At 51.6% G+C, this 27,945-nt stretch overlaps 11 protein-coding genes across 11 annotated transcripts; 5 read left to right on the forward strand and 6 right to left on the reverse strand.

Annotated features, from left to right (window-relative positions):
• Nucleotides 1-26: 26 nt before the first annotated feature.
• On the forward strand, nt 27-2,277 carry A1O5_10041 (protein disulfide-isomerase; the record flags this gene model as incomplete). Its single annotated transcript, XM_007750619.1, has 2 exons — nt 27-1,883; nt 1,939-2,277. The coding sequence occupies 2 exons, from the start codon at nt 27-29 to the stop codon at nt 2,275-2,277; spliced, it is 2,196 nt and encodes a 731-aa protein (XP_007748809.1).
• An 801-nt stretch (nt 2,278-3,078) lies between these two features.
• A1O5_10042 (40S ribosomal protein S17) lies at nt 3,079-3,721 on the reverse strand (the record flags this gene model as incomplete). The annotated part of the gene is made up of 3 exons (XM_007750620.1): nt 3,079-3,384; nt 3,513-3,638; nt 3,701-3,721. 3 exons carry the CDS (start codon nt 3,719-3,721, stop codon nt 3,079-3,081), a joined length of 453 nt encoding a protein of 150 aa, XP_007748810.1.
• Nucleotides 3,722-4,366: 645 nt separating this feature from the next.
• On the reverse strand, nt 4,367-5,962 carry A1O5_10043 (uncharacterized protein; the record flags this gene model as incomplete). Its single annotated transcript, XM_007750621.1, has 1 exon — nt 4,367-5,962. One exon carries the CDS (start codon nt 5,960-5,962, stop codon nt 4,367-4,369), a length of 1,596 nt encoding a protein of 531 aa, XP_007748811.1.
• A 1,154-nt stretch (nt 5,963-7,116) lies between these two features.
• Nucleotides 7,117-8,214, forward strand: A1O5_10044 (uncharacterized protein; the record flags this gene model as incomplete). Its single annotated transcript, XM_007750622.1, has 1 exon — nt 7,117-8,214. The coding sequence occupies one exon, from the start codon at nt 7,117-7,119 to the stop codon at nt 8,212-8,214; it is 1,098 nt and encodes a 365-aa protein (XP_007748812.1).
• Nucleotides 8,215-12,528: 4,314 nt separating this feature from the next.
• Nucleotides 12,529-13,635, forward strand: A1O5_10045 (uncharacterized protein; the record flags this gene model as incomplete). Its single annotated transcript, XM_007750623.1, has 1 exon — nt 12,529-13,635. One exon carries the CDS (start codon nt 12,529-12,531, stop codon nt 13,633-13,635), a length of 1,107 nt encoding a protein of 368 aa, XP_007748813.1.
• A 1,314-nt stretch (nt 13,636-14,949) lies between these two features.
• Nucleotides 14,950-15,520, forward strand: A1O5_10046 (uncharacterized protein; the record flags this gene model as incomplete). Its single annotated transcript, XM_007750624.1, has 2 exons — nt 14,950-15,102; nt 15,158-15,520. 2 exons carry the CDS (start codon nt 14,950-14,952, stop codon nt 15,518-15,520), a joined length of 516 nt encoding a protein of 171 aa, XP_007748814.1.
• Nucleotides 15,521-16,000: 480 nt separating this feature from the next.
• A1O5_10047 (uncharacterized protein) lies at nt 16,001-17,141 on the reverse strand (the record flags this gene model as incomplete). The annotated part of the gene is made up of 2 exons (XM_007750625.1): nt 16,001-16,881; nt 16,982-17,141. 2 exons carry the CDS (start codon nt 17,139-17,141, stop codon nt 16,001-16,003), a joined length of 1,041 nt encoding a protein of 346 aa, XP_007748815.1.
• Nucleotides 17,142-18,019: 878 nt separating this feature from the next.
• On the reverse strand, nt 18,020-19,885 carry A1O5_10048 (uncharacterized protein; the record flags this gene model as incomplete). The annotated part of the gene is made up of 1 exon (XM_007750626.1): nt 18,020-19,885. The coding sequence occupies one exon, from the start codon at nt 19,883-19,885 to the stop codon at nt 18,020-18,022; it is 1,866 nt and encodes a 621-aa protein (XP_007748816.1).
• Nucleotides 19,886-20,316: 431 nt separating this feature from the next.
• Nucleotides 20,317-21,909, reverse strand: A1O5_10049 (uncharacterized protein; the record flags this gene model as incomplete). The annotated part of the gene is made up of 4 exons (XM_007750627.1): nt 20,317-20,660; nt 20,720-21,388; nt 21,462-21,496; nt 21,629-21,909. 4 exons carry the CDS (start codon nt 21,907-21,909, stop codon nt 20,317-20,319), a joined length of 1,329 nt encoding a protein of 442 aa, XP_007748817.1.
• A 569-nt stretch (nt 21,910-22,478) lies between these two features.
• On the forward strand, nt 22,479-24,425 carry A1O5_10050 (uncharacterized protein; the record flags this gene model as incomplete). Its single annotated transcript, XM_007750628.1, has 8 exons — nt 22,479-22,845; nt 22,894-22,974; nt 23,032-23,073; nt 23,256-23,494; nt 23,544-23,697; nt 23,743-23,869; nt 23,921-24,149; nt 24,198-24,425. 8 exons carry the CDS (start codon nt 22,479-22,481, stop codon nt 24,423-24,425), a joined length of 1,467 nt encoding a protein of 488 aa, XP_007748818.1.
• An 844-nt stretch (nt 24,426-25,269) lies between these two features.
• On the reverse strand, nt 25,270-26,879 carry A1O5_10051 (uncharacterized protein; the record flags this gene model as incomplete). The annotated part of the gene is made up of 5 exons (XM_007750629.1): nt 25,270-25,429; nt 25,497-25,671; nt 25,733-25,952; nt 26,009-26,075; nt 26,128-26,879. 5 exons carry the CDS (start codon nt 26,877-26,879, stop codon nt 25,270-25,272), a joined length of 1,374 nt encoding a protein of 457 aa, XP_007748819.1.
• Nucleotides 26,880-27,945: the final 1,066 nt, after the last annotated feature.

Genomic DNA, 27,945 nt, shown 5'->3' on the forward strand with positions numbered 1-27,945 from the left:
AGGACATTTCCGAGCCAATTTACAAGATGAGGCCAGCTTTGCTGGCGTGCGCCTTCGCAGCCCTCTTCTCTACCTCAATTGCAGCGCCACCAGGCCCACAGAGAGGGACCGCAGTAACAGCAGATGAGGCCGTCCAGGGAGATACTCCAGCCGAGGGAGGAGAAGGTGCTGATTATACTGTTTTCAATGGTATCAAGGTGCCACCGATGAAAGAAATACAAGGCGATGAGTTCGCGGAGACGATAAAAGACGGATACTGGTGGGTCAAACATTACTCGCCTTATTGCGGCCACTGTAAAGCAATCGCGCCGCTCTGGCAGACATTGTACGAGTTCTATGCGACCTCCGATCCCTTACAGGGCATGACAAAGTCTGGTCAGCCCGATTTGTTCTCGCCAAACAGCTTTCACGGATACTACAACTTTCACTTTGCCTCGATAAATTGTATCGCTTTTGGGGATGTCTGCGATAAGAATGGAGTAAGAGCTTGGCCAACATTCCTATTGTACAAAGATGGCGAATTTGTCGAGAAATATACCGGAGGCCGGTCCATGGAGGATTTCAGCAACTACGTCGAAGAGAAGCTGGAACAGATAAAACCCGGCTCCAGACCAAGGGGAGGAGTGCACGTTCCCAAAGCGGGGGCAAAGGGTGTCGACCGAACAGCCGAACCCGAGAAGCCACTGGCGAAGGACAAAGATATCGCAGCTGGTGCCGCCGCTGGCGAGAAACAGAACAAAGCCGCCGCACTGTCCACTGAAACCACATCCGCAATGTTGGCCTCTGAGACTGCAAAACTCGGAAAGTCCCTGAATGCAAAGACCGGTCCCCGGCCGAATCTCAAAGGAGTTTCACTTCCTCTAACGCCAGAGTCGTTCCAGAAGCTTGTTACTACATCTCAGGATCCATGGTTCGTTAAATTCTATGTGCCATGGTGTCCACATTGTCAGCATCTGGCGCCAACGTGGGCTCAGTTGGCGAAAGAAATGGAAGGCAAACTCAACATCGGAGAGGTCAATTGTGAAGCGTCTCCACGATTATGCAAGGATGCCAAAGTCAGCGCTTATCCCACCATCTACTTCTTCCGTGGTGGCGAGCGTGTTGAGTATGAAGGTCTTCGCGGCCTAGGTGACCTGCTTTCCTTTGCAAACAAGGCGCTAGACAGCGATGTCAAGTATGTGGACGCTGCTGCATTCAAAGAGATGGAAGAGACGGAAGAAGTAATCTTCGTCTATTTCTTCGACCATGCTACAACATCCGAAGATTTTGCCGCCCTCGATCGGCTAACTTTGAGCCTAATCGGGCATGCAAAGATTGTCAAGACAGATTCCGAGATCCTGGCGAACCGATTCAAAATTTCAACTTGGCCAAGGTTACTTGTGTCTCGAGATGGACGGCCAAGCTATTACAACGCCCTCGCTCCAAAGGACATGCGTGACTTTCGGCGTGTCCTGACTTGGATGCAATCGGTTTGGCTGCCGATTGTACCTGAATTGAGCGCTTCTAATGCGAAGGAGATCATGAGCGGAAAATATGTGGTGCTGGGCATTCTCTCTAGAGACCGACCAGACGAGTTTCTTCAATCAAAGCGGGAACTGAAGAACGCCGCATTGGAATGGATGGATAAGCAAACACAAGCTTTCCAACTCGAGAGACAAGAATTGCGCGATTCAAAGCAATTGCGTATCGAAGAGGCCGAGGACCGCAACGACCAACGTGCCTTACGCCAGGCGAAGAGCCGTGTAATTAGCATCACTGAAGAGACTTTCCGAAAACAGGTCGCATTCGCCTGGGTGGATGGCGTTTTCTGGGAGAGATGGCTTCGGTCGACATACGGCGTGGATGTCTCCAAAGGTGAGAGGGTGATCATTAATGATGAGGATGTGAGTATTATCTTCCCCTGGCTCTGACATATCGATGACCTAACAGCTACCATAGAACCGACGTTACTGGGATGTAACTGACTCCGGGGCCTATATCATGCCCTCCCGCACCTCTATCCTCGAAACATTACCCCGAATCGTGGCTAGCCCTCCAAAACTCACTCCGAAATCCACCATCAGCGCCTTTGAGAACGTTTTCTTCCAGATCCGAAATTTTGGCACGTATCATCCATATCTGTCTTTCGGGTTGTTGATTATAAGTGTTGTGATGTTGTTCTGGGTGTTGAGGAATGGTGCCACTATTAAAAGGACGTTGGGTCGGAATAGCTCGGGCTACTTCCACTTGGATGGGAAGGAGGGACTTTTGGGAACAACGAATGGCAAGGCTGATTGAGGATTCCTTACTGGACATTATGAGACAATATATCGTTCAAGTGGCAGGCGAGGTAGCTTCTACATGTACAGAGCATGGCATTGGCGTTCGGATGGACTGAAGGTTAGCAATGAGGTTGGGAAAGGACCAACCATGCGTTGCCATGAAATTCGGGGTCGATGTTGGCTATTCATAGGCACCTATGTAATGGGAGGAGATAAAAATTTCCGATACGATCATAATCAATTCGCGTCACATCACTGAGAGTCAACCAGACCTTGTGCAATAGATTCGATCGAGGCACGAAGGTTGAGTGGGCACTTGAGACGTGTTTTGTGCAGGAGCTGGATGGATAAAGTCCCACCCTCCCGGAGGCTACGTCCAGATGAAGAGGGAGGGGAAGGGAAAGAGGGAAGGAAAGTTTTTGGCAATCGAGCTTCGTCCCAAGGGGACTAGGCGACACCTTGGGTTTGTTCAATGCTTTTTGTTTTTCTCTTCTCCCTCTGCTGCAGCTGCAGGAGCAGCACTTTGAGGGCAGCGGCGGCTCCACCTACGTCGATACCTTGAGTCTCTCAGCTCTGTTGGCAGTCCCGCAAAGGGCTCATAGTGAGGTAGATAGGGCCCGCGGCTGCCGTCTTTCGTTGCCACGGTCCGCATCACGAGGCTTTGCTTGACATTTGACCTCGGACTTGAGTGGTCACCGACATCGGGGTGCGAGGGGAAGGGAAGGTCGCGGTTGAAAAAGGACGATCGAGTTTCATAGCTTGAGTTTGCATGCACTCTTGCCTCCCCCGGCGCCCTCGTAGATCACCGGCTCAAAATCTAATCGCGGCGACCCGGCCGGTCGGTGCCAAAGACTCTCCTGCCACCCCTCTCTTGAGGCGCCTGCTGGCTCACGGGGACGACGTTGACGGGGATGCTGTCAAAGCCCATGCTCTTCAACAGGTCCTTGGTGTCGTTGTCCACGTCAAGCTGGCCGGACTCGGTGTTCTGGGTGAAGTCGAGGGCGGAGATCTCGGGCACGTATTGATCCTTGCGCTCACGCTCTTCTTCCTGGAGTTTGAACGAGATGCCGCGCACGGGGCCGCGTTGAATTCGTTTCATCAAGTGCGTGGTGTAGCCTGCAATCTACGTGGCGATCAAAAGTCAGCAACGGAGATCAAAGCAATCGAGATGTTTTACAAGACCACTCGCAGCCGAAGATGTTTGTTCTTGACATGGTGGGCGGCGTTGACCGGGGGAGTGTAGAGCGGTACCTTGTTGCGAAGGCGCTTCGAGGCGATAATGGCGATTTCATCGCAGATGCGCTTGTTGGTCTCGAAGTCGAGGGTGAGTTTGGGGTAGTACCGCTCGATGATGACTTTGGCGGACTTCTTGACGGTCTAGATGTACACAGCACTCGTCAGTATAACTTTGAGAGCAAGAATAACGGTGTCGAGCTCACCTTCGTGCGAACGCGACCCATGTTGACTGCTGGATTGAAGATGTCGTGAGCAGGGATGCGAAGGTGTAGAAATCGTGCGCGACAATCAATTGTGGAATGAATTTTGGGAGGTTGTGGCTTCTTGGCAAGAATAATGCCAAGAGATAAGATTCGATCGCCCTCACCTACATACATACAGTACAGTACATACACACATACATATGTACATTTGTACATGCATACAGTATGTGCACACATACATGAACCCATCCTCGCCATGCCCCTACAGAGGACGAGGTGCTAATCCTTTCGTTGGGTTTCTGGCCTTCAAGATATTGTCCAGATTACTTTTCAGCAGAATGGCTATAATATGGGTGGACGACCAACTGATGATCGACAGATAATCGTAATTCCTTCGCCGGAAAATATAGGCGGCCGCGGCGTAAGGCTCATCCACTTCATCCATCTTTCAGTGCCGTAAACTCATGCCTTGTGGGCAACGGTTTCAGGGCGGTGCTACTTCATGGAACGATTCAATAACGACAGGAGACAGAGGAAGACGTTGGTACTGCAAGGCTCAGACCGTTGTTTGGGTATAAGAGAGCGATGTACTCTGTAGGGGGGACAAGAAGCGAGAACCATACCGGCGATGAGATGGTAATATTTTGTCTATACAGGTTTTGTACACTAAGTAAGCTTGTTCGGCTTGTATTTTGAGTTCGCCCGCAACAACAAACCTATCTCTTCATCAATATTCTGACTAGGTTCTGGTGCTGGCCGCGGTCGTCTAACAGGGAGCTCTTTGCGGCCAAAGCTGGTCAAGGTTGGGAGTTGAGAGGACAGGGTTCTCATGGGAGCCGACGTATTTTTTGGGTTCCGTCTGTCGGCGACATTGACGGGTACATCATCTTCCACGACCCAGTCAGGCTGCATCCTTGTTTGGATCTCGACTTTGCCGGCCTGCGAGATGTTGGCCGCGGTTGGAGTCACCACTAGTTTAGGTCCATCTTTGACCGGTGCCCACTTCCAGTTCTGCTCCGAAATGCCTGGGTTTGTGGGTTGCGGAACAACAAATCCAGCCACGCCCACAAAGGGGATATGCTTGTTGTGGGTAGATTGGATTGATCGAAGAAGGCGAGCTGCGACGGGTGCGCGCGTTCCTCTGGGACCAGTGACAGCGTCGTTGCTCGCGAACACTTCTGTCTTAATGTAGGCTAGCCCTGCAGATGGGTGCGTGCGGGGTGGTCCAGATTCTTTGTAGAGATCCGCCGATACGGTGTCACGGCCATACGACCATGGATCAGTTGTGTCCGATGAGGGCTTGGGACCATCAGCTAGATCAAAGAACTCTGCAATCAGGGGACCAAATTTGCCGGGTTCTGATCGTAGATATCGGAGGTGCGCTGTGACATCCTGGTCCGTGATCTCTGACGGAGGCTCAGGAGCTGCGTCAGCCTGACCTTCTTCAAGAGCTTTCAACCGCTGATCCTGTGCTCGCTGCTCGGCCAAATGGCTCTTGACCAACTCCCTAAACGCAGCTTTCTTCTCTCTGGTGATGCCTTTCAAAAATCCATCGAATTCCAGCCCGTTCAGTCCTGCTAAATACGGTCCAGAGTAGCGCCACCTGCGAGCAGTTTGCATAGACTGCGGAGCTGCAGAGGTAGAAGGTTGCGCCTGTGTTGGAAGTACTTCAACCCCAGGATTTGTTGCATCTGCTCTTTCTTTTATAATCTTCTCAAGCGCATCTTTTAGATGCTGCGGCATCTTCTTTGCACGTTCTGATACACTCTCATCTAGCCACGACGTGGACGCATTTCCGTTGAGTACCGGGGGAGGCTGGTCGGTAGTATGATCTACTTCCGGGTCGAAGGCACTTGTTCGTTGTGGATTCAATGTTGACTTCCTATCCCGCGGCGCAGGCAAGACCACTCTAAGATTTAGCTCCTGGTACTTGCGCAAAGTGAGGACATGATCTGCTGCGGATTCAAAGTCGACAACGTGTTCGGGGGTGTCGATTCCTCTTTGGAACCGCACAAGAGGCGTGCTGGACTTTGTAGTAGTTTTGATCGGTAGCGGCCTTTTCAAACCCCAATCTCCCTGATTTAAGGATGTCAATGGAGTTTCAAGGGCAGCTCGAGTCGGGTATGGAGTGGTGGCAGAATCAGAGTATGATATCGGTTCTGATGAAGGTTCTACCGCAGGCAGAGATACAGCAGCAGGAATGGCGAAGAGTCTGGAGTTGCGAAGCAGGTTCGCTGCTGGTGACAGACGCGCAGCAGTCATTGCTGCAGAGACTGGCCAGACTTACGCGAGATGGACGTGTTGGTTGTGTTATGATTGAAGCTTTGCAGGTTGACCAGACGAGCTAAGTCACAGTTCAATCGAGACAAATTGTTGCCAAGCCTGGGACAATGCACCAAGGCAAGTTATGGTCTGCAGTAGCGCAAGGCTACCAGGCTAAACTTTCTTTCAGTACCTCAGTCCGGTTCAGTCAAGCACAAGAAGCTGTGGGCTGACAATTCACTGAGAAGGTCTGCACATTACCCTACAACCACCATGGTGGAAGATCTGGCGCCCACCACGGCTGATACTTGGCAGAAGCTAAACGACCCTTTGCGGCCGGGCTCGGTCTTTAACTTCTCCTCCACATCGACGAGGTTGGGGGCCTCTTGTAGATCCGCTGGTGCTGCTGACTTCAACGACGATACGCTTCGACGGCAAGCCGTCCCACATATCCCTACAGACACATTCTACCACCCATGTAGCTGGATACTGCACCAACCCGACTCGTACAAGGTAGTCTCACGTGCCTGCTCTCCTATGCCAGGCCAGGTCGCTGACGCATGGATCAAGAGGCGAATATCATTTGAAGGCTTTACTTCTTCTAGAAGGGCTTCTGATGGACGTCATTCAGCGAATCGCTTGTTATGGTGTAACATGGTGCACAAATCATGCTTGCATGACAACAGCCGCAATCTATATTAAGCATACTTACAATATTCCCCCCTCCCTATATGGTTAACCCCACTCCCAACCCATATCACATTCGTGGCTGGGAGCATGATAGCCCTCGCTTGACGGTTCATTGCTTCAGCAACATATCATATGAGGAGAATACAATTTTGAGGAATACGGATACGAGGAGTTGCTCCATTGCAACCAAGGTGCTGTTCTTTCGCCAGGTTCTCGAATACCTTCTCATCGACTTGCCTCTTTTAGGCTTCCCTAATACTACCTAGGTACGTTGTACCACCATTCTAGTCGCAAAGGTTTGCCTTGTCTCGAGACTCGGGGTGTTTATAAGTCTTTAGACATTCCAACACAAGACTTCGCTGGCAGTAGTTCTTCACGAAAGACGGTTCCTGGACTCCACCTTGAGAAAATAAGTTCCACCTACCGCGAGGATGATTGTCTCCTTCCTCCTCTTCTTCCTGAGCATGTCCCTTAGGGTATCGTGCCAAACAGTTGCTTTGCCTCCTCCTCCGGTTTCCACCAATGTCTATATCACCACCTTTCCTCTGACGGACACATCCCGTGTCGACCGGTTTGCACCATGTTGCAATCAGCCTCGCCGCTTGATGCTGTCCCTTTTCCAACCAACCAATTGCACCAAGACCCATGGAATTTCATATATGCCGCCAGTTACAGCTGCTTTCCATGATGCCATGTTCGGCCCATATGGCATCCCCAACGGAACATTTGAAGCATTCCGCCTGCAGACATGTCCTTTACCACCAAACCACACCGACTTTCCAGTGTTACTCTTCTCCACAGGAGCTGGAACTTCTCGCTTGACTTACAGCGTGCTCTGTCAGTGGGTTGCTTCGATGGGCTTCAATGTTATTTCAATCGATCATACCTACGACGCCCCAGTTGTGGAGTTTCCAGACGGGACGGTCATTCAGGGTGCCAACATCACCCTGCCGGATGACTTGCCACAAGTGCTGTCACTCAGAGTTGCCGACGTTATGTCTGTGCTGAACGCTTTGTCCAACTCAACCACGATGGAACAACTTGCCATCCCGTCTTTCAACACCAAGCGTGTGGGGATACTCGGGCACTCCCTCGGTGGCGCAACTGCTGCAAACGCAATGCTGGTTGAACCGAGACTTGCTGGTGGCCTGAACATGGATGGCAGTGTATATGGTCAGGCCATGAATAAAACTAACAAAGATCCTTTCACTATCTTTGCGGCACAAGAACATAATCAAAGCACTGATGCAACATGGACTGCGTTTTGGCAGGAGCTGAAGGGACTGAGACTGCAGCTGCAAGTCAACAATACCAAACACGGCACCTTCACCGACTATCCCATTCTGGCTGGTAGCATTGGGATCAATGCCACTGTCCTTCCACCGATTAAGGAGTTGATTGGGACTATTAACGGAATTAGAATGATGAATATCTTGCGCAGATACATCGGAGGGTTTTTCCAGGAGACGCTAGAGTCTCAAAGAGTCAAACTTCTCGAAGGACCGAGCTCGCAGTTCCCGGAGGTTGCATTCGTGAACATGTCTTTGGGCCGCTACGCTTGACCGCTAGCGACGCACAGTTCCATGTCGGAACGGTATGTAAATTAGATGAGCTTTGTATCACTCAGTTCACTGTTGGAACACGAGACTGAGCCGCATGAGTCGCAGGTTGGACATGGCTGTTCCAACTTGAAGGCATGTATTTGAGGATACGAATGTTGGCCTTGTTGTTTCGTAGTGCCTTGGGAAGTATTTGAATAGTCCTCCCATGGTTTCCGCGGGCTGTCATTGCCATTCTCTTAGTTTTCAATGCGTAAATGTCGTGTTCTTGTGTTGTTGGCGTTATCGATGTACAAGGCGACCCCTTCTCTCACCGACTTTTCCTACAACGAAAAAGGCTAGGTGGTTGAAAGTGAGGCGTCCACGAGAGTACTTCGATGACCTCCTCTGCGAATCATGCAGCTCGAATCCATCTAGCCAGTCAAGAAAGGTACCAAGGCTGATCTCAAAGCAGGCTTCAAAGGCTTCGGCGTCATATACTTAGGAGTCAATTCGCGGGAGATGTTCCCGCAGAGGTCTGCAAGCCGTAATTGAGTCATAAACAAATGGCACCACATCTAGCTTAGGCATCCGTTTCCAGGAACCAAGACCCTGTTGGAAGAATTTGCGCTCCAAGCTCCAAGTAGAAATCAAGGCAGATCCAATCAATGTCGGAAACCCCGGATTGGGTATCAGGGAAGCTGCAACGGGGCGAAGACATCAGGCTGTCCGGGTCCGGATGTGATTTGTGTGATTTGTGAAACGTCGATGTCGGAGATTGTTGAGATTCCATCGATGTTCGATATGAAGCGCTGTATTCCCTAGTTTACAGGGTCCAGCTATGCTGCTCTCTTGAATATGGTGTCTTTGACCGTCGACTTACGAAGAGCCTGCCTCTCAGACGGTTCAACCCCAGCGAATTGCCAGATGCCTCGATTGTCACTCAATAACAGAACAGGGCCAGCAAACCCACTGCTGTCATGCTGTCTCTGTTACATCCCTTGCACATCAGTTCTGTGCATGGCCGTGCCACTCCACGGTGAACTCTGCGGTCTGGAAAGCGAAGCCCATCATCGACAAGGGGGGTCTGGGTCTTTGCTGTGGGCCGAGCACCAATTGGCATCCGAGTAACAAAGACCCAGCGGGACAACGCGGCAGGTCTTGATTCCCCAGCGCATCAAAGGAATGGAAACCCGTGGAGGACACAAACAGAACTGGCAAGCGGAATTTGACGCCACGATGGAAAAGATGTGCCGGCAGCAGAAATTAATACCGTTGCTGACGCCTACGCCTCGCAAAAACAGGTCTCCGGCTGTGCATGGTTAAAGAAGCTCACCGGCAAAAGAGGACCGGTACCCAGACAACACTATTTGGATTTGCTTGACTCTTAGACTGGCTGTGCCAGTCTAAACCTACACGATGATGGTTAGGCGTATTTCCAAAGTCAGAGAGCTTGGTACAGTAGGTCCGTGGTCCGATTGCCATGGGGTCCTGCTGAGAGAGCTTCGAAAACGCCTTCTGGGCAACCTAAAGGTGCCGAAGGAAGCAAGTAAGCGACCACGGAGTCGGTCCGTCTGGAGTATCCGTGCGATTATTGCAAGAAGTTGTCGCAAGGGCAAGGAGTCAGCGTGTGGGTGGAGAACTTGAGTGGCCAGACCGAATGAAGTGCTTTGTCTGCCGCGAGCGCCGCGATCACATCTTTTCAATTCACCTTGGATACCAGTTGTGCATGTCAAAGGGCGCAGGTGCGATATTGGCAATGATGTTCTCGACATTTATTGGAACTCTGATGTCTCTTGGATCATCCTACCCGGGTCTGAGCCACCTAGTCGTGGTTATGGCAATACAATGGTATTCCAGAGCACGGTCCGCCCACGGAAGCTTTCAAAGAAATCAATCGATTCGCCTGTCGCTTTAAGCACGGCGCCAGAGCAGATAGGGCTTGATCCTTTGGCGCTAGGAATCCCGAGATGGCACCAGGACTCCAGGGCACCTCGGCGCCAGTTGGAGGCGACAACCAGCCTAATGACCCCGTTTGCGACAGGGGGCACTTTTTGGTCCTTGATTCAACCAAACTTGCTCCCCACTTGCCAGCATATGCAGGCCCGAACTGGACAATGTATTCGAGACACCGTCCAAAGACGCGCCCTGCGAGCCGAGCGATGGAAAATGAGAGCACTGTGGGTGTTTAGACTCCCAGAGTTCCATCGAGTCCTGTTCTTATCGGACCACCTTGTTGATTTCCTGTCACCTTGGCCAGGTCATTGAGTACTAGCGATGAGAGGCGGTGAAATGGCTGCCTCATGTTCAACAACAGCTTCCGCCATTGGGACAATGTCATGAAGGCAATGCCGGGCTGGGAGTCGACACTCCCCAACGATTGGTGCTTAGACTGTCTCCCGAGTGCTCACCGGTTAGCGAGAGCTTGGTGATGCTAGACACTGGACTGGACCTTGCAGCCATGCCAGCGCTGAAAGCTGCCCGCATGATTCGTGGTCGGACTGCATTCGCCAGGCATCTTTCATGTTTACGACGACACGGATCAGGTCAATGGCGATACTCTGGGCCGTTGAGCCTCATGGCTCCGCCACGGCAGGGAAAGATGCAGCTTGGGCACTGATCGTCCAGACGACACCAATTGCTTCAGTTCCCATAAGAAGCACATTGCATGTTGCGAGCTACGCAGTACTTTGCAAAGAGCAGCTCTAGGGAAGTCACACGCCGCCCATCCCTCCATCCTGTGTATCTAGAAGATGCACAGCCCGACAATATCAGACTATGGAAAACCTGCTCTCCTTTATACTCCGACGGCCCTGCCTTATTAAGCCCACTCGGTCCCTTTCCACCAGGATATAGCCATGGGATATTCAAGGATCCCGTGTTAAATCACACCTCCGCTTTGCCTTCCTGCCTTCTAATCCTCCCCGAGTCCCCTGGCTCTGTCCTTTTTGCGTCCCTTTTGCGTCCCTTTTGCGCACCACCATCAAATCCATCTCAATCAAACATTTTTGCTTCTCTATGGCAAGCGGCGAGGCAACCCTCTCGTTAGCGAGACTCCCCCGGGCTCTGCCTCGAGAGGACAACAACCTTCTTGGTTTCGTTCAATTGGCCATCCTACGAGGACTCGATGCACTTGTGTTTCTGGCTTGTCTAGCCCTGATAGTCTTTGTCTCGGGTACAAGCGTTTTCAGTGTCACGGTTCTTGCCCTGTGCTTGCGGCTCCGTCCCAGAAGTCCGGATAGACAGCAGAGGCGAATGATCCACCTGACCAGCATGGAGAAGATCCAACTGGCGCTCCAGTTTCTTGAGGCACACCTGCACGCAAATCTGCACTGCCAGCTTGTGTGTCCGATCAGGCTCGTTGAGATAGTTCTACGAATGATCAATGGGGAGGAAAGATTTGGTGAACCTCAAAGGCCATCGCCAAAGCGGTTGCATAGTCCCGAGCATCGCCAACAGTTGCCGGCTCCTAGGTCTCTCAAGGCGCAGCGGGGATCGCATGATTACTGCTTATCTTACAACCCGGCGCAAAAGAACAAGAGGCCAAAGCGCGGTGAAGACAGTTTCCCATCCGGTTGGCGTGCAGCTGGAGGCGGCGATCATGAATCACCGTTCCTCCCATATCACACACCAAGTCCACAGCTCCAACAACAATCCCACCTTCCTATTCAAGGTCCCGACTGCTTCACTGGCCAGTCGTCGCAAGGGCTGCGTTGTAAAGGACGCCATCCGTGCTCATTGCATCCTAGTCAGCCTTGTCACATTCAGCTGCCCACCCCGCCCGAAACGCCACGCCCCCCCTCAGTTCCATCGGCGCCCAAATACCATTTATTGCCAGCTGCGGCACCTCGGCCTGTGGTTTGGCCTCCTTCCTCAACTGGTAGGGACTCACCAAAGGTCCAGAGAAGGACGAGCCAATCGAGGCCCAGTTCAAAGCAACCAGAGATTCACATTTTGCGTAGCCTTCCTCTCGCCGATACCTCTCGACGTGAACAACCTCAGCGAACCGAGCTTAATCTCTCCCTGAAACACCCTCGACCCTCTTTCGAAACTGGTGGACACCTCAGACCCACGCAAACTCGACCTCCGTTTGATGCCGAGCCAGATGGAATCATCCATGTCGGAGGAGATAGAAAGAGAAGCAGAGGAGGCCCAGGCTCGTCGCGGCCCCAAGGCAACGCAGCCAGTGCGCAAAACACCAACGGGAATGAGGAATGTCCAAACCTTCCGTGGGAGGATGAATCCGAATCTGACCACGAGCACCGAGACCTGGATCCGGACCGGAATGACAAAACAACACCAGATAGGAAGGCGAGAGACTTGTTCTTTCGCTGTCCAATGTATTGCACTAATCCTCGGATGTATGCCCGCAGCCACATAAGGTGCAGCCATTGGCGTAACTGCTCCATAGCAGCTGTGACTCGACATGCGTTGAACGATGCGGGAGAAGGTTCAGTCAAGTGGCACAAGATCAAGGAGCTGTCTTCGGCGAAACTCAGCCCGCAAGAACGCTGGAGACGATACTTTGTTATTTTCAATGCTGGGACCGAGAATGATCAAATGAATCACCCATATTGGGTCAATGCAGATCCGGAAGATCAGGTAATTGATTTCTTGAGGAACACGATAGACCAATCGAGGTCCGATCCAGAATCAATACAGGCTTTGAGAAAGATTCACCGATACTACGATATGTTGATGGTTAGGAAGCAGAGAGACATTAACATCAGACTCAAATGGCAGGAAGTGACGGCAGCTGCAACAAGGCAAGAACTTGAAGAGTTACAAGCATCTCAATCAATGTTCAAATCCGAGTTCGAGGCGCTCGTTCGGGGTGATCCGGAAACGGCATCCAATCCCACGATACCCAGCGCCAGTCAGCATGACACCCTTCTGGGGCTCGCGACGCCGACTGGAATGTCAATGCAACGGTCGTACAGCGGCAGAGGCCCAGACATGGATATGAATAATCTCGATTCACAACTTATTGGCCCCTTGCCGGATCCTGGCAGTGTGATGGCGCAGACAGAACCTCGGGTGTTTTACGGCAACACCTTTTCCGCAACACAACAATCCCTCGATGAGGTCATGATGCGTACTGACATGGCTATGGATCCTGCTGCTCATTCTAACACTATTAACTCCTGGGGACACGAACAGTGGTACGACCAGCCGGCACAGACATTGGGCTGTCCGATACCTGGTGCGCATGCTTCAGACTCTGGTATCGGATCCTCAAGACCAAGTGCAAACCCGCCAATTAGTTCGGCCAATTCTACTGAGGATAACCCTCGAATGTCCCTTTTCAATCACTATGTGACGCCGAGCGAAAGCACCTCTCCAACGGTTGACTTGGGCTCTGTTGCAAATGCTTCCGCTTTCTTCAATGGCAATGCGAGTAATAGGCAAGTATTCGGGCATAGTTATCCCTTTGCGAGGAAATAAAGGATACCTTCGACAGATATTACATCCGGGGGAAGAAGGAGAGGCGAGCCTTGCAAATCCAGTGTGTATCGACTGAAGCCGAGTTGGCTTGCTTTTCGTCTTTGTGGTTTCTTAATTTAGCGTCGATATTCAGGAAAAAGGTTCTACTCTACTTGTTACTCTATTGGTGTTGATAGTGTCATGATATAACAGGGCTCAGCATCCTGATGCACAATGTGGATGGAGTATTCAGCGTCGTGATCTGGTGCCCGCGAGACGAGGTAAGGCTGAACGACCACCATGCAATAGGAGCGCTCGTGGAAAAAGGACGGACGGCATTCCGCTTGGGTCTGCGAGGCGGTCGAGGCGTTTGTCGGTCGTGGTGGTCATTGCTATTTGCTCTTTCTAGCTAAGCTTTCCCATCCTGTGTCACTGCTAAGTAACTCTCTCTCTCTTCGCCCCCGGCTCCCCTCCCCCCAAACTACCTCTTGCTCTTTTGCAGGTAGATGTATCTAGATGTACCACACGTTTGCGCCTCAAAACCCTGTTGTTCACCCCAGCAGGTAGGTACCCGGCCGGTGTCACGGTAGCATTTGACTTTTTCCTCCTTTGGGCAAGATCTCATCTCCCTTCCACAATCATATCCGTTGCAATGTGGAAAGTCTTGTGCGTCATTCTCTCCCCGATCGCTGTCCGCTAGGAGATGGGCGGTCAAAGCTATTAGAACGGCCAGGCGACCGATGCGTTCAGTGGTCAATGCGCCGTGGGAGGGTTTCTTGAACTTTTCGAACGAGAGGAAAGATATGAGTGCCAGCATTCGAAAAGACTCGTATTGTGCGCGTGTCGTTCGGAAGGACAACGGCAATCTCAAGATGTACAGAACAACATGAGCCAGGTCCCACTGTTCGAGATGCTGGAATACCTGAAGGGATGCCTCCATTTGCTTCGATGGTCCAGGTCAGGATGGGTGCAACGGATCTGCGTCGACTTTTATGTTATGCACGTTGCAGACGCTCGCGAGCTGTAAGCTGTAGCTACGGAAGCGGCAAGGACTCGACTCTTGCTGCTCCTTGCCGCTTCCCTTGACTGTCGGACGCCGTGAAGCAGAATGGTCACCATGGGTCCTCCTCGTCAATCCAATCGCGGCAGCCAGCAGCTTCAGGTCTGCCTTGTGCTCGTTGACAAATCTCGGCGTCCGCAGACCGGACGCCTGCCGCAGTTGAGCTCTGCGTACAAATACTCGATCATCGCGGCGATTCATTGTTCGACACACTGTTCGGCGCCCGCCTAGATGCTCATTGACCGCTCCTGACTGCACCCACACTCGCCCTCACCATGGCCTACTCAGACGCGACAAACGGTCAAAAGATCGTCATCGTTGTCAATGGCGTTGTTCGCTTCATCCAGCTGAGCGTCGGAGTCCTCACCATCTTCTTGTACGCGTCCGAGAAAGGATATTGGTTAGGCAATGGCCTCCCCGGCAAGCTCGTAAGTCTTCATCTGAAAGGGAACTTGCGGTTTCAGGCTGATGTCCTTGGTCCAGAACTTCGAGTTAGTGCTCGGGTCTTTCGCTGTCATGACAGGTCTCGTCCTCGGCATTATACCCTTGAAGACGTCCTATCGCCCCGTTGCCCTGGCCTGTCCATGGGATCTGATCATGTTCTTCATGTACTCGGCTGCCTTCGGTTATATGAGAGCCATCAATGCCAAACTTGACAAGGAACGGTTCAACACCAAAGACCCGTCGAATTACGGATTATACTTGGACCACATGTTGGCGATGAGGCACAAAGTATGGGTGAATTTCGCGGGTATGGCCGTCTTTCTCATCAGTGCTATCATGGGTGCGGTTTTGATTTGGACCGGGAGGAAGAATAGTCGTAGCAGGATGCACAGAGTAGTTTGAGGCTGCAAGAGGCTCTGGGTGGCAACAGGCCTTTTTTGAACCAGCGTCATTTCCCCAAGCGTGTGGGAAGGGATTGGAGGGTGTTAGCACTAGTTGGGAAAGCAGCGGAGTGCGTCCATGAATCGGCTTGCGAAGATGGGCCTTCTTCTGGATCGTGACTCTTCCACGAAGTGGTGAACAAGGCTCCTGGGATGGATTGGTGTCAATGTAGGATGTATAACAAAGTGTTCATATGCTCGAGCAAAAGCCATTCCAGGATCAGGGGACCTTCGACAAGGAAAGAGGAAATAATTGCATTGTCGTCGCTACCATCTAGTTGAAGCTGACAGCATTGGGTTGATGATTGATTCCATCCAAATCCGTACTCTAAATCCAACAGAGCGGAACCGCCTTTTGTACAAATGTTTTATGATACAGGTCATATACAACACAACGTCATGGTGAAAACCCGGAACCACAGGGTTACAGTTAGTTCGTTTTTCACAGTAGCCACGGCAGCCCCGCGCTAGCAACGCCGAGCACCAGCCCAACGACCAGCCCTCTTATGCTGTCGCGCGCGTCGATCGTTCCTGCGCCAGAGCCGATGCCGAGACTGACGCTCGCGCTCGCGCTTGTGCTCTGCTGGGCGCTGGGGCTGGGCGAGTCTGTAAGGGTGGGGATTCCTGCCGTGGTCACCGTCGTTATTGTCGACGGTCCCGTAGAGGTTTGGACAAAGAAGGAGCTGGAGTCGGCTGTAACCGTGGCGACTGTCATGGTGGTAGGTGCGGGCGTCGAACTGGAGCTATCGGTAGAGCTATCGGTAGAAGAGGATGAGGACGTGGTTGTGATTGTGGTTGTAGAAGTGGATGTATCGGTCGAGCTGCTGGATGTCGTGCTCGAAGTTGATGGTGATGCCGTGGTACTGCTGCTTGACGTCGGAGGCTGCGAATCGTTCTGGACCTGGAACCAGTTCGCCCCGACCGGTTGCCCGATGCCCGCGGCATCGGCGAACCCAGCCATGTCGAAGCCCAGCCTGGCGTTCAGGTCCGAGGACCCGAAGAACGAGCCGAAGGACGACGGGATGCTGAAGTCCTTTGGCTGCGAATACAGCAGCAGGGTGTAGCGGTGTGCTTTGTCCCCGGCCGGCGGCGTCGGCGGGACGTACGATGCAGCCGGCGCGGAGGTGAAGTTCTGCGCATCGCTACCAAAGTCAAAGAGCACCTCTGATGCGCCGGCGAGATTCGGCTGGTACCACTGGAGGTACTGCACGCGTTCATTGCTGTTATCGGGCGAAGCGGCGTCTTGGTCGATCATGAAGATCATGAAATCCAGTGTTTGAGATGCATCTTTGGGCCCGTTGACCGTAGGCTCATTGAGGATGTCTAGTGTTTGCTCGACGTCAACTCATCTCCGAGCTCAAGTATGTTATATTTAAACATAGATCAATGCAGGGTCAAAGGAAGGAATTAAAAAGGCACTCACCATTACGAGACATTAACATACCAGCCGGGTCGACGATGGTAAAAGAACTCTGGAAATCGACCCGCAGATTCGTCGTCACTTGGACAGGGAAGTCCGGAGCGGACTGAGCGTTGGCCAACGCCGCAAGGACGAACAATAGAAAAGAGCGTGAGGTATTCATAATAATGAGAGACTCGATGACCAACACCAAATTCTCAACGAACAAACGTGTGTGTGTAGAAGGAATGCAAGTTGAAACAGAGACACTCTTCCGTTCACCGATCCGGGTTTGGGGGCGTTCGTTATGTACTTACTCCTTACTCAAGAGTCATGGCGCTGGATGGAGATCGGCCCATGGAGCACATCGAGGTCTCATATGGGGCTAATTAATTGTATAAATAAAGTTGCTTCTCGAGACAGCTTCGTGTCTCAGAGCCTCCGAACTGGACAGGGCGATGCTATGTTGCTTCGCCTTGGCCGCAACTCGCGTTGGGGCAAGCTTGGGTCTCTCTCGTTGAACGATATCAACAAGCTCCGTCATTGATAGGAACCGTGATGTCCTGTGGCTTGCCCGGTCACTTGGTTGAAAATAATAACAAATGCAGGCTCAAGGTCGGGTCAGGAGCAGCGTATGCACAGCCCAGACAGCCTTGGGCGAGACGCTCAAATGTCGGAGCTTGAACTACAGCGTTTCAGAGTTGGGAGGCGAGAGAAGCACGAAACACTGGGCAAGATTGGCGCCGGTTTCGGCCCCTTCAAAAGACCAAGATCGAGCCTGGTAGCTTTGGCCGATGACGCCGCATGCGGCGTTTGCTACTGAGCACCGCCACACCCATCCAAAGCCATCATGACTGGTGGTCATGATACCTCGTTACAATGGTTAACGGTTACTGCTGTCAGCACAGCAGGATCCACGGTGCTGAAATTTTTAACGGCCACGGTGGTCCATTCATTGGAAATCTGAACTTTGAAAGTAATCTGATAGAATAAATAAACCCCGACCGCCTTCTCTATATGATATCGAGTCTAATAATGCAAGTAAGATATTTCAGACCTAGGCTATACCTTCATTGAGCTGTTCAGTTTGTATACCTTCCCTAGGCGACTCAAGACGCAATCGACGGTAGAGCGTTCAGGAACCTGGCCGGGGAGCAGCCTCCGGTTATTGGTCTTTGCTGCAGACTCGGACTCGCCCAAGATGTCCCTGTATGCGTCGAGTATTTTATGGGCGACTTCATCCAGATTTGCAGCTTCATCGGCTTGTGCAAAATACCTCATATGAGGGAGTGCTAGGAAGCCAAGTCGAAGGAGTCTTCGCAAGAAATGCATGCCACATACCTCGTGGCTAGGAGACCGCTCTCCAGAGACCAGAGGGAAGACTGAGTCAACGTCAATTTTAGGCAACGGCCCGTCTAATTGTCCTCTTGAATACATTTTCAGGACATGGAGATCGTCACTCAGCCATACCAATGCAAGTGACAAATCTTCAAAATCTTGCAACGTCAATGTGTTTCGCCTGCGGTCCTTGAAGCTGACCATGCTTAGCAAGGGGAATTCCTCGTTGGCGTCGTATGTCGAGATAAGATCGGTCAAGGAAACAAAGGTGCCACCCTGAAAATGGAAGTACATGTCTAAAGACACTGCGCATTCCGCCACTGTATACAACCTCTGCATGAAGGAGGAGTAACGTATTCGTGTTAAGTTTTCTTGGGGGAGGGGAGACACTGCTGTGGCGGAAAGCCCAATGTCGAGCGCAAGCACCTTACGCGCACTTCCGAAAATACGTTGCATATTTCGGAGAGCAGCGGCTTTCGCAGAGCCTTGCGTTGGGACGCACAGAGTATCGATGTAAAACGGAACTGGATGATCCTCTTCTGGTAGTAGTCGATTGCTCAGATCTTGAAGGTACTCCACTTGACATCGAGGCAAAGCGTTCTCTTCGCTGGATCCAAGACCATCTGACCTCAAGTGTGAGAATGCCACAAACGTCAAGCTTACATCTTTCTCAGACGGAAGCTTTTGTTTCTCTAATTTGAGGCAATGATGGTGGCTGCTGACTGCAGAAAATGTCACCAGATTGAAATAAGGATTAGTGATTTCTTTGTTTCCGATGTCGAGGTCTGCGTTTAACCTGATGCAGCGGCAATTTCCAGACACATGAGCTGGGGAGTAGCGTTCCTTAAAATATGCAGAAGACCGTCTCCGTTTGAGCTCCGGGCCACCACTGCTCAAAAAGCTGACATAGTAACGGAATCGGACGTCTTTGGGCAGAGCCCTTATTTTGCTCTCGTCCCAGCCGGAGTCGAGCAACAATTTGTTGACTAATACGTTGTCGATCCAGAAAGGGTACGGATTAGCAATCGAATATATGGTGGGCAAATGAAATTGGGGTAGTGTCAAGTCGTATAGTGTCTCGATAAGACACTGCAAAGACAATGCTGCCAGTTGGAATTGGGATATTTGGCTGGCGCCATTCTGAATTGTCAAGACGTCTTTGAATGTCTGCAAAGTTGTCGCGGCTCTCTGCAAAGATTCCAAAACTTTCTCGTTCTGAACAGAGTTGTTGATGGCTGTTTCCTTTCTATTCTGGAGGTGTTCTTTCACAAGGCTTGCCAGAACGCTGGAGAGCGCCGCAATGGGAATGGTCTCAGCGCCGTGGGACTTGGTGGGAACCGGGATAAGTCGTTTACCCTCGCTGTGTGTGACGGTCAAGAATTGGGTCAAAGTGTGGGAAAATAAGTCGCATAGCATTCCAGTCTCTTCCCGTTTCTCCTCGACACCGCCATTTGGGGCGGCCTCGAAGGAGAAGGAGACAGCGCGCGATCCGTCCGAGTCTGACAGTTTCGCGGCGATCAGGCCTTCCAGAGTTGATATTTGTAGTCTATCATGCGATGGCCGGACTAGTATCCTTGGTAGGTAGTCCATGCGGATAGCTTATGGGTACATTATTACAGTGCCATTTAGAGATCGGTGTTGTGGCCAAGAGAGAGTTGGACAGGGCTTGGATGTGGTCACCTCTTCGTCTCGTGATGTGGACAAGCAAGCGAACCAAGATCTGCCTGAGTTGCCAAGCCTTTGAAGAAATCTGCCAAGCCGAATCCCCGCTAGCCAGCTTAGCCCCTTGGCGCGCCCGTCACTAAGCCGTGGGCGTCGGACTCCACCACTTTTAGCAGCGAAAAGAACCCCCTCCACCCCGGCACCAGCATCTAGACCATTGACTACTCCGTACGGAATATATGTAACCTCAGAGCTCGAGGGCCTTGTGCACAAGTCAAGTTCACTCGTTGAAAGTTCAGTTCTTAACTTCCGGCCCACATACGAGGTACACTCGATGAAGACTTGTGTTCACTGTGGGATCATATTTCTACAGTGTTCAGGATATTGATCACCTGTTCTAGTGTCGTCAGGGGTATTGGGTTTGTTCTACACCAAGGATCCTTCAGGCTTCGAACGGCCAACGTTTGTAAGTTCGCTTCCCCTTCAACTCCAACTTCCTTCAGAGTCCTGGGCATTCCATATTCTCGGAACAACCCGTCCAAGAGATCTCCCAAGTCATTCTGGGCCGTGAGACCTCGTTTCGATAGCGCCTGTCGGATATACGAGTCGGACCACAAGATGTCAATAGCCCGTTGTTGCCGAGCTGCATTGACCTTCGCATTGCACTTCATGACTGAAGGACATAATATACAGGATGTGTATCCTTTGAGAACGTTAGTACAAGTATAGAATGCCTGCTTGTTGGCGATTTGATGAACCCACCATGCGCCACGTTCATGGTACCGAGCTGATGTCCGATAGCGTGGGAGCCACCAAGATGTACACCTCGGCAAAGACCTAGATGCCATGATATCAGGGATGATTCATAAAAATCGCGCGGATGATGTGTGAACTTGCCGTCCATTGCAAAGTTTGAGCCCAGCTGAGTCTCAAGGCGAGCCTGAAGGTCGCTGGGGTCATTCCTCAATTTCAGAAGACCTCGCGCCACCAACACAAGACCTTTCTCTGCAGCGTCCTCTGTCTCCGGATCAATCTTGCTCAAACTGCCCAGCAATTCGACACAGTGATCTATCGACCTGACACCTGAGCTCATCCATACCCATTCTGGAGAGTGCCGTGCGAGCTCCGGGTCTAATATCACGATGTCGCATGCTAGGCTTTGAAGTATGAAGATTTTCTTTACGCCTTCCGTCGGATCGATCCCCCCTGCGTACGGAGAATACTCTCCAGCGGACAATGTTGTAGGTACATTGATCCTGACGAATGGTGGAGGATTTACGTCCTGGGGATCCGAGGCATGTTTATAGTCGATATCATGCTGCATGGCTGCTTTTAGTCTCGAGCTCATTGCATCAAGGGCTTTGAAATCATGGAGATCGTTTGCGAGGATGAGGCCGGCGAGCTTGACAGCATCAGTGATGGACCCTCCTCCTGGTGGAGTGTTCAGATTAGTCCATGTCTTTGGAAGATAGGCATTACGCCCAAGGGGTGCAGCACAACCCACCTACGGTCACGACCAGCTCAGCGGCCGACTCATTTCTGCGACATTATTAGCCTCTGGTCCTGGCACCTAATTGCGCACCACAGCTTGGTTATCCATCGTACCAGATCTTTCAAGAAAAGGTGCAGTGGGCCGTTGGCGTCGGTACTCGAATGTGAAAGTCGACTTACATTTCCTGTGCCAAACGAAGCAGATCGTTCCAAGGCACATGGCTGGGAAACCCAATGCGCTCTCCCACGAGTTTTGGACCCAGTGCCTCCTTCAATCTGGATACAGTATCTGTGTTCCTCGCAAGCGACCAAGAAACCAACGTATATACCCGCAATTTCCCTAATCTCTCGACATGCGTCGCGACAAGCTGGGGAAACGGTACGCCATATGAGACCAGGCCTCGTTTGCGCCATGAGAACGCGGATCGTGTTGTTTCTTGGTTGCTGTTTGATACGATCATGCTGGCTGTGAATGTCATGCTTTGTCTACGGCTTCGCGATATTGAGACGAATATTTAACGGTCCAGTAATTCTCCCCTTTCTGCTGTTGAGGAGCCAAGACGGCGTCTTACAGGAAGCCGTCCCTGACGGAACTCAAAACGGCGTCTTTGTTCATGCTGTCCAACCTCACCTTGGATTCTGCAGCACGTAGTCTTGAGTTTGGATATCCTGAGATGCATGCCCCTCTCGGTCGGCCCATGATTTGTCTCTCTTAAATGGAGACGCGGTCCATGCAAGAACTGCGCAAGCCTCGGGCCCCCACAGAGCTCTCCCCGGACTATTTTCCCGCAGAACCAGGTTGACTGGCTGAGTCTGGGGTCGTTATCCAAAGTACTTATTCACGGACCATATCTCCTGGTTCCAAGGTCAAATTTCTTGCTCAAACCCCCAAGTACTGCCTCGAATTTGCACACGTCCGTTTCATTTATACAGCACCTGCCCGTCTGTCAACAGAGAACAGAATGGCCAGAGAAGCGAAAATCTCGTGGTCCAACACCTCTGTAAGCCCCCTTCTCATTGAGTGTGGTCTATGCTTACCGCCGACTGCCAGGCCATTTTTGCTATATGTCTCGGGAGCATGACATATGGCTACGTTCTCAGCATCATCTCGACTACTCTCGGCCAACCCAACTTTTATGCCTATTTTGGCTTGACTGCCGATACCATGGCCAGCAACTATTCTTACACTGCCAGCATTGTCGGGGCTATCAATGGCCTTTTGTCAGCGGGTGGGGTGTTTGGTTCATGTTTCGTGGCATGGATGAGCGAGGCTCGTGGCCGCAAGCCTTCGCTTGTGGTTGCAACAGTCGTCACTCTGATCGGGTGCATTCTGCAAACTGCTTCAGTCCATATTGCCATGTTTCTGGTGGCTAGATTTGTCACCGGCCTGGGTGCAGGTCAGTTGTATGATCGCACATGCGTTTAAGTACTGACCTTTCCGGTAGGCATGCTCATTACACTGGTCCCTGTCTTCCAAGCCGAGATTGCACCTCCTTCGACTCGAGGGTTCCTCGTAGCACAGAATGGTATACACCTACAATCACGCTTCAGCCCAATACACCCACTGACGCACATCTGAACAGGTGTTATTATCGTAGTTGCGTATTCGATTGCGGCTTGGGTTGGTGTGGGCTGCTACTATGCCACCAACGCAGCCTTTCAATAGCGGTTTCCCCTGGCTCTGCAGTGTTTGTGGCCACTCTTGATGCTCGTCACTCTGCCGGTGATTCCTGAGTCGCCTCGTTGGTGTAATCCCTGCCCTTCTCACTTAACAATTTTCTTCTCGTGTGCTGACAAGCCACTCTAGTGCTGTTCCAAGACCGGCGTGACGAAGCCTGGGCCATCATCTCCAAGCTGCATGGCGCCACTGATAACCAACAACTCTTTGCCCGGGAGGAATTTTACCAGATTTCGCGACAAGCGGACGCTGACAAACTGTTGAGCTCTCACGAGAGTCTGCTTGACCTGTTCCGCAAGCCGAGCTACCGCAAAAGAATGTTTTGTGCTTTCGTCACCATGTTCGCTGCACAGGCTTCCGGCAATCTTGTCATCTATAGTAGGTCCTCTCTTGGACTAAATTCTCACTCATGCTAAGGTCCTCGACGACTACAGCGTCATCCTATACCAGGGTTTGGGACAGACAGGTGGCGTGCCGCTCATATTGGGAGCGGCATACTGCACTATCGCTGCATTCCTCAACTACGTTTGTGCAGTGCTGATCGACAGAGTCGGAAGGGTTCGGCTGATGAGTAAGTCCACGGACATCAAGTGTGACTCTGATTGACATGGTTTAGTTATCGGTCTCTCAGGCTGTGTTCTCTGTCTCGCAATCGAATCAGCGCTCGTTGCTGAATATGCCGGGACGCAGAACAAAGCCGGTCTAAGCGCAGGCGTATTCATGCTCTTCTTTTATATCTTTTTGTAAGGCTACCATCACCCTTACCCGTTGATGTTCCCTCTAATGATCTAAAGCTACGGAGGCTGCATCGATGCCAACACTTACGTCTACTGCGCCGAGATCTTTCCGACACATATCCGAGCCAAAGGCATGGCTTTCTCGATCATCGTGCTCTACTTATGCACTATTCCTTACCTCCAGGCCGCTCCTTACGCTTTTGCAACGATCGGCTGGAAGTACTATCTTGTCTTCATCTGTTTGACGACGGTTTGTATTCCTATCATCTGGATGACTTTTCCCGAGGTATGCCTAAATTTCGTCTCCCGTCAGGCGAAAGCTGACGACATTCAGACGAGGGGATTCTCCTTGGAAGAGATCAACGAGAAGTTCGGCGATCACGTCGAGATCCACTTGACCCACATCACAACCAAGGAGAAAGCTGAACTGGATATGGTAGTTGAATCCAATGTCCGTGCCACCGCCAATGCAGAAGTTGGGATAGGTCAGCCGGCGAAGGAGTCTGCGGATCAGGACCATAGTCACTACGAATATGCATTTACGACTCTGACCAAGATCTAGATAGCCACGATCAAAATCCAGGGAAAGGTCGAGAAGCAGGAGAGAGGCATGCTGGATGGCGATAGTAAGTGAACTTGACATTCGAAGAGTCAGTTATAGGTAAAGATAAGTCAGGGTTACGGTCAGTGCGAGATAGCGTCGAGTGTGCTTACATGCGATATAGCGCCCTATGCAAGTAGAGTTTGTTAGTCTTGGGAATTCTGCCTGAACACTTATTGGTCCGCTCTGCACTCACACACCACGGCCGGACAAGAAGCCTTCAGAAGCCATCTGGAAATCTAAAGTCTAACCAATCGTCTGGGAACCATGTCAGCAACTCTGCATCGAAAGACTCGTTCGCGGAAAGCGGCGCTTGTTGCGTTTGAGCGTATGAAGGGTCCCTCTGCATCTGCCCATTGCCGTCCTTGAAAACACCCTCTACTACCTGAAGAGAAGCCTGGCCGTAGGATGCTGTAAACTCTTGTTGCTGCTTGTTTGCTGCTGCCACACCACGATCCGGAGTTTCTTCTTGTGTAATACGGCCGCCTGCTGACAACGAAGATGCGATTTCTCGATGATCTCTCGTGCTCCATGACCGTACCATTTGTTAATTATTGAACAGTGTCTCGAAAAGGCGCAGTATCCAGCTGCTCGCAGGCCATGTCTCCGCAATTTGGCTGAGGCCAAGCATCACAAGGCTAGCCCTGTTCTCTGCAAGCTCTCGTTGGATCTTGTCTGAATACCGAACCATTGATGCATAAATGGTTAGTGCGGCGAAAACGCTTGGGCATCTACATCTCACAGGTTTAGCTGCTGAGCACCTAAAATCGTGGCAGCACTATTTGAACGGGCCCGAACAATGAGCTTACATCTGAAGCTGGGTTTGTTGCATCGCCCCCATACCTAGGAACTCATCAACGATCCTGGAGATCCTATTTGCAGCCATGAGTGCCTTATGGTGCGGCGAGATAACGGTCCCCGGAACCTTTCCGTGCTCGGGACGATGAAGCAGAATGAGCAGGTGACTAGAAAAGATCAGCATCCATAAGCCATCTCTTGTCGCCCCGGGGCGGGCGACGGTGAGTGAAGTACTTGTAGCTCAAATCCAGCATTCGTGCCCAAAACCATGTGTTCTGGTCTTCATCATCATCACTAACCCTAAGCAACAATTGTTGCCGCCATATTTTCAGGTGTTCGACCAGTTCTGCCGAACTGAGAGTGTCTCTTGAAGGGGAAATAGGAAATTTGCTTGAGATGATATTGCCGACTTCAGAAGCGGACGCAGTCAGTCGGGGGGCAAAAGAGGGACCACCAATTGCTGTACTTACAAATCACAGTAAGTCTGGACATTGAGATAGTGTATTGAATATGTGCAAAGTTAACGTTAATCCTCGTGCAGACACTTGAGCGGACGACCGGGTCGCTGTCGCCAAACTCATCGTCATCGGCATCAATAAAGTCTGTTTCGTCCAACGGCTCGACGTCGCAGTCGTCGTCACGGATCCGCAATGGACGACCAACGGTACCTGCGCAGTGGCGGTCGCGAACCTGCGGCAAAGTTAGGATTCACTGTTCTACAAATACTGTTCTTTCCGATCTCATACATAAAGCGACCACCATAGCCGCTTCCACAGCTTGCGGTCGCGTAATCGTAGAATCGAATGCCTCGTGCTGCTTCTCTGTCAGGGCTCCAGAGCATCTGGTGGATAAATGCACCACTCACGATCTGTGCAGTCCTTTCGTCTGAGCAATGCTGATCGCGATGCCAAGCCAATGCCACATGTCTTTCGCGTCGTTTGCGCCATCCCAGAGAAAGCTGATGATAAAGGTCGCTTGGATTAAAGAAACCTTGTCTCTGTCGTAATCTGCATCATACAACGCCTTGGTGCGTTTGAGGAACGTCTTTCGAGCGGACCTTCGACAGTCAAAGCCGGCCATTTTGAGCACCTTTGCATCGCATAAGGTGCTTGCCAACGCGAATATTGAGTTGAGAACAAGTAATGAGATTTGGTTTGTTTCATACAGCAGAGCAAAGTCTCGTCTGTCGAATATCGGAAAAGCCGGATAGACAATCTGAAAGAATGTTGCTACGAGCGCATCGCAGGCCTCTTTCTCGGGTAATGTGAAAGCGTTTCTCAATCTCAAAACCTCCAGGTCCTCCTCACTGAGATGCGAATCCGGTCTCAGCCTGTCCTTGTTGCTGGCAGCTGTGGGCAAAGGCAGTTGCAGCGTAGAAACGGACGATGGTGTTGCTTCTGCATCAATACTGTTTCGGACTACATAGGTGAGTAAAAATGACTCTCCCAGATAGATCGTGTGCATTCCTAGCAGGTTGCGATCCCGTAGCGTTGATGAGCGCAGCTGTGATAATCTGGCATAGAGGTCGTCTGAGCCATCCTCGGGCGTGGGGCTCTTGAACCCCGTGCGATGGAGATTCCTCCGGCGGATCAAGCTCGATGTTCTCGGCAGCAACATCTTGCCCTGCGGATCGGTTGGGCAACAAGGCTTCCTGCCGCAGAGGCGTGAGTGGCGTCACAGGAGTGGTGCCTCTTACCAAGGAATGCTGGCTGTGATCGCGACGACCTATTGCCGGAGTCGGAGGCTTTGAATTGGCTTTCAAACGTGTTCTTGGGTATCTGTTCGAAGTCGTCAGATCATCGCTGTATCGGATAGGCGTCCGGTCAGAGGTTGACCACGGTTGACTTACTTCCCCCTTTTGGACTCAATCAGATGGCACGAGATCTGCGCCATGGCGCAATTAGAGCAGGGTTGAGACTGGGACGCATCGCAGCGAATTCGTCGGTGATGGCAGTATGAACAAGCAACGCGTCCTATACGTCGAGCTCGCGGTTCTAAAGATTGTCGGTCTACTGGCCCTGTTCCGCCACTAGTTGTTGGTGCATCCATTGTTGCGGGGATACTGGTACAGAGATCCAAGGGACTGAGACTAGGAGACATTCAAAGAATCGATGGCCACTCAACGGTAGCAACCTGACTAACACTTTCCAGGTCGACGTTGGCTATGTCAACATTTAATGTCGGGCACCGCGAAGGTGCACCGCATTTGGGATGGCCACCAGTCGCTTGATGTCCCACTCCACACGCCCTTGACTGTGGCAATCCTGGGGTAAAGCTGGACCTGGGCCTCTCGTAGCAGTTTGCCGAGGTGTAAGTACGGCGTAGCCTATCATGGCGACGAATGAGACCGGGTATTATTAATTTGCCAAGTTGACCCAGGAGGCTTGGGAGGCTTAACTTGGAAAGCCCACGAGATCGTACGTGTACGGAGTATTCAGCAGCTCAAGCCAGGCTGGTGGGCTAAGGGGCTCAGTCGGGTGAGCCGAGATTCTTACCCCAAAGCCACAGGCTGCGTCCAGAGTAAGCCCTTTATTTCGATGACCACTAGGTACAACAATCATCAATCGGGTCAGTCTCGGCATCCGAGGACAAAGCAACCATCATCTTTAGCTAAGCTGAAGAAGATATCGAGATGGGCAACCCATAGGAACGCCGTGACCGCTAAGCAGCATGCTTCCCCATT

The sequence above is a fragment of the Cladophialophora psammophila genome (assembly GCF_000585535.1).
Source record: "Cladophialophora psammophila CBS 110553 chromosome Unknown aczJe-supercont1.18, whole genome shotgun sequence".
NCBI lineage: Eukaryota > Fungi > Ascomycota > Eurotiomycetes > Chaetothyriales > Herpotrichiellaceae > Cladophialophora > Cladophialophora psammophila.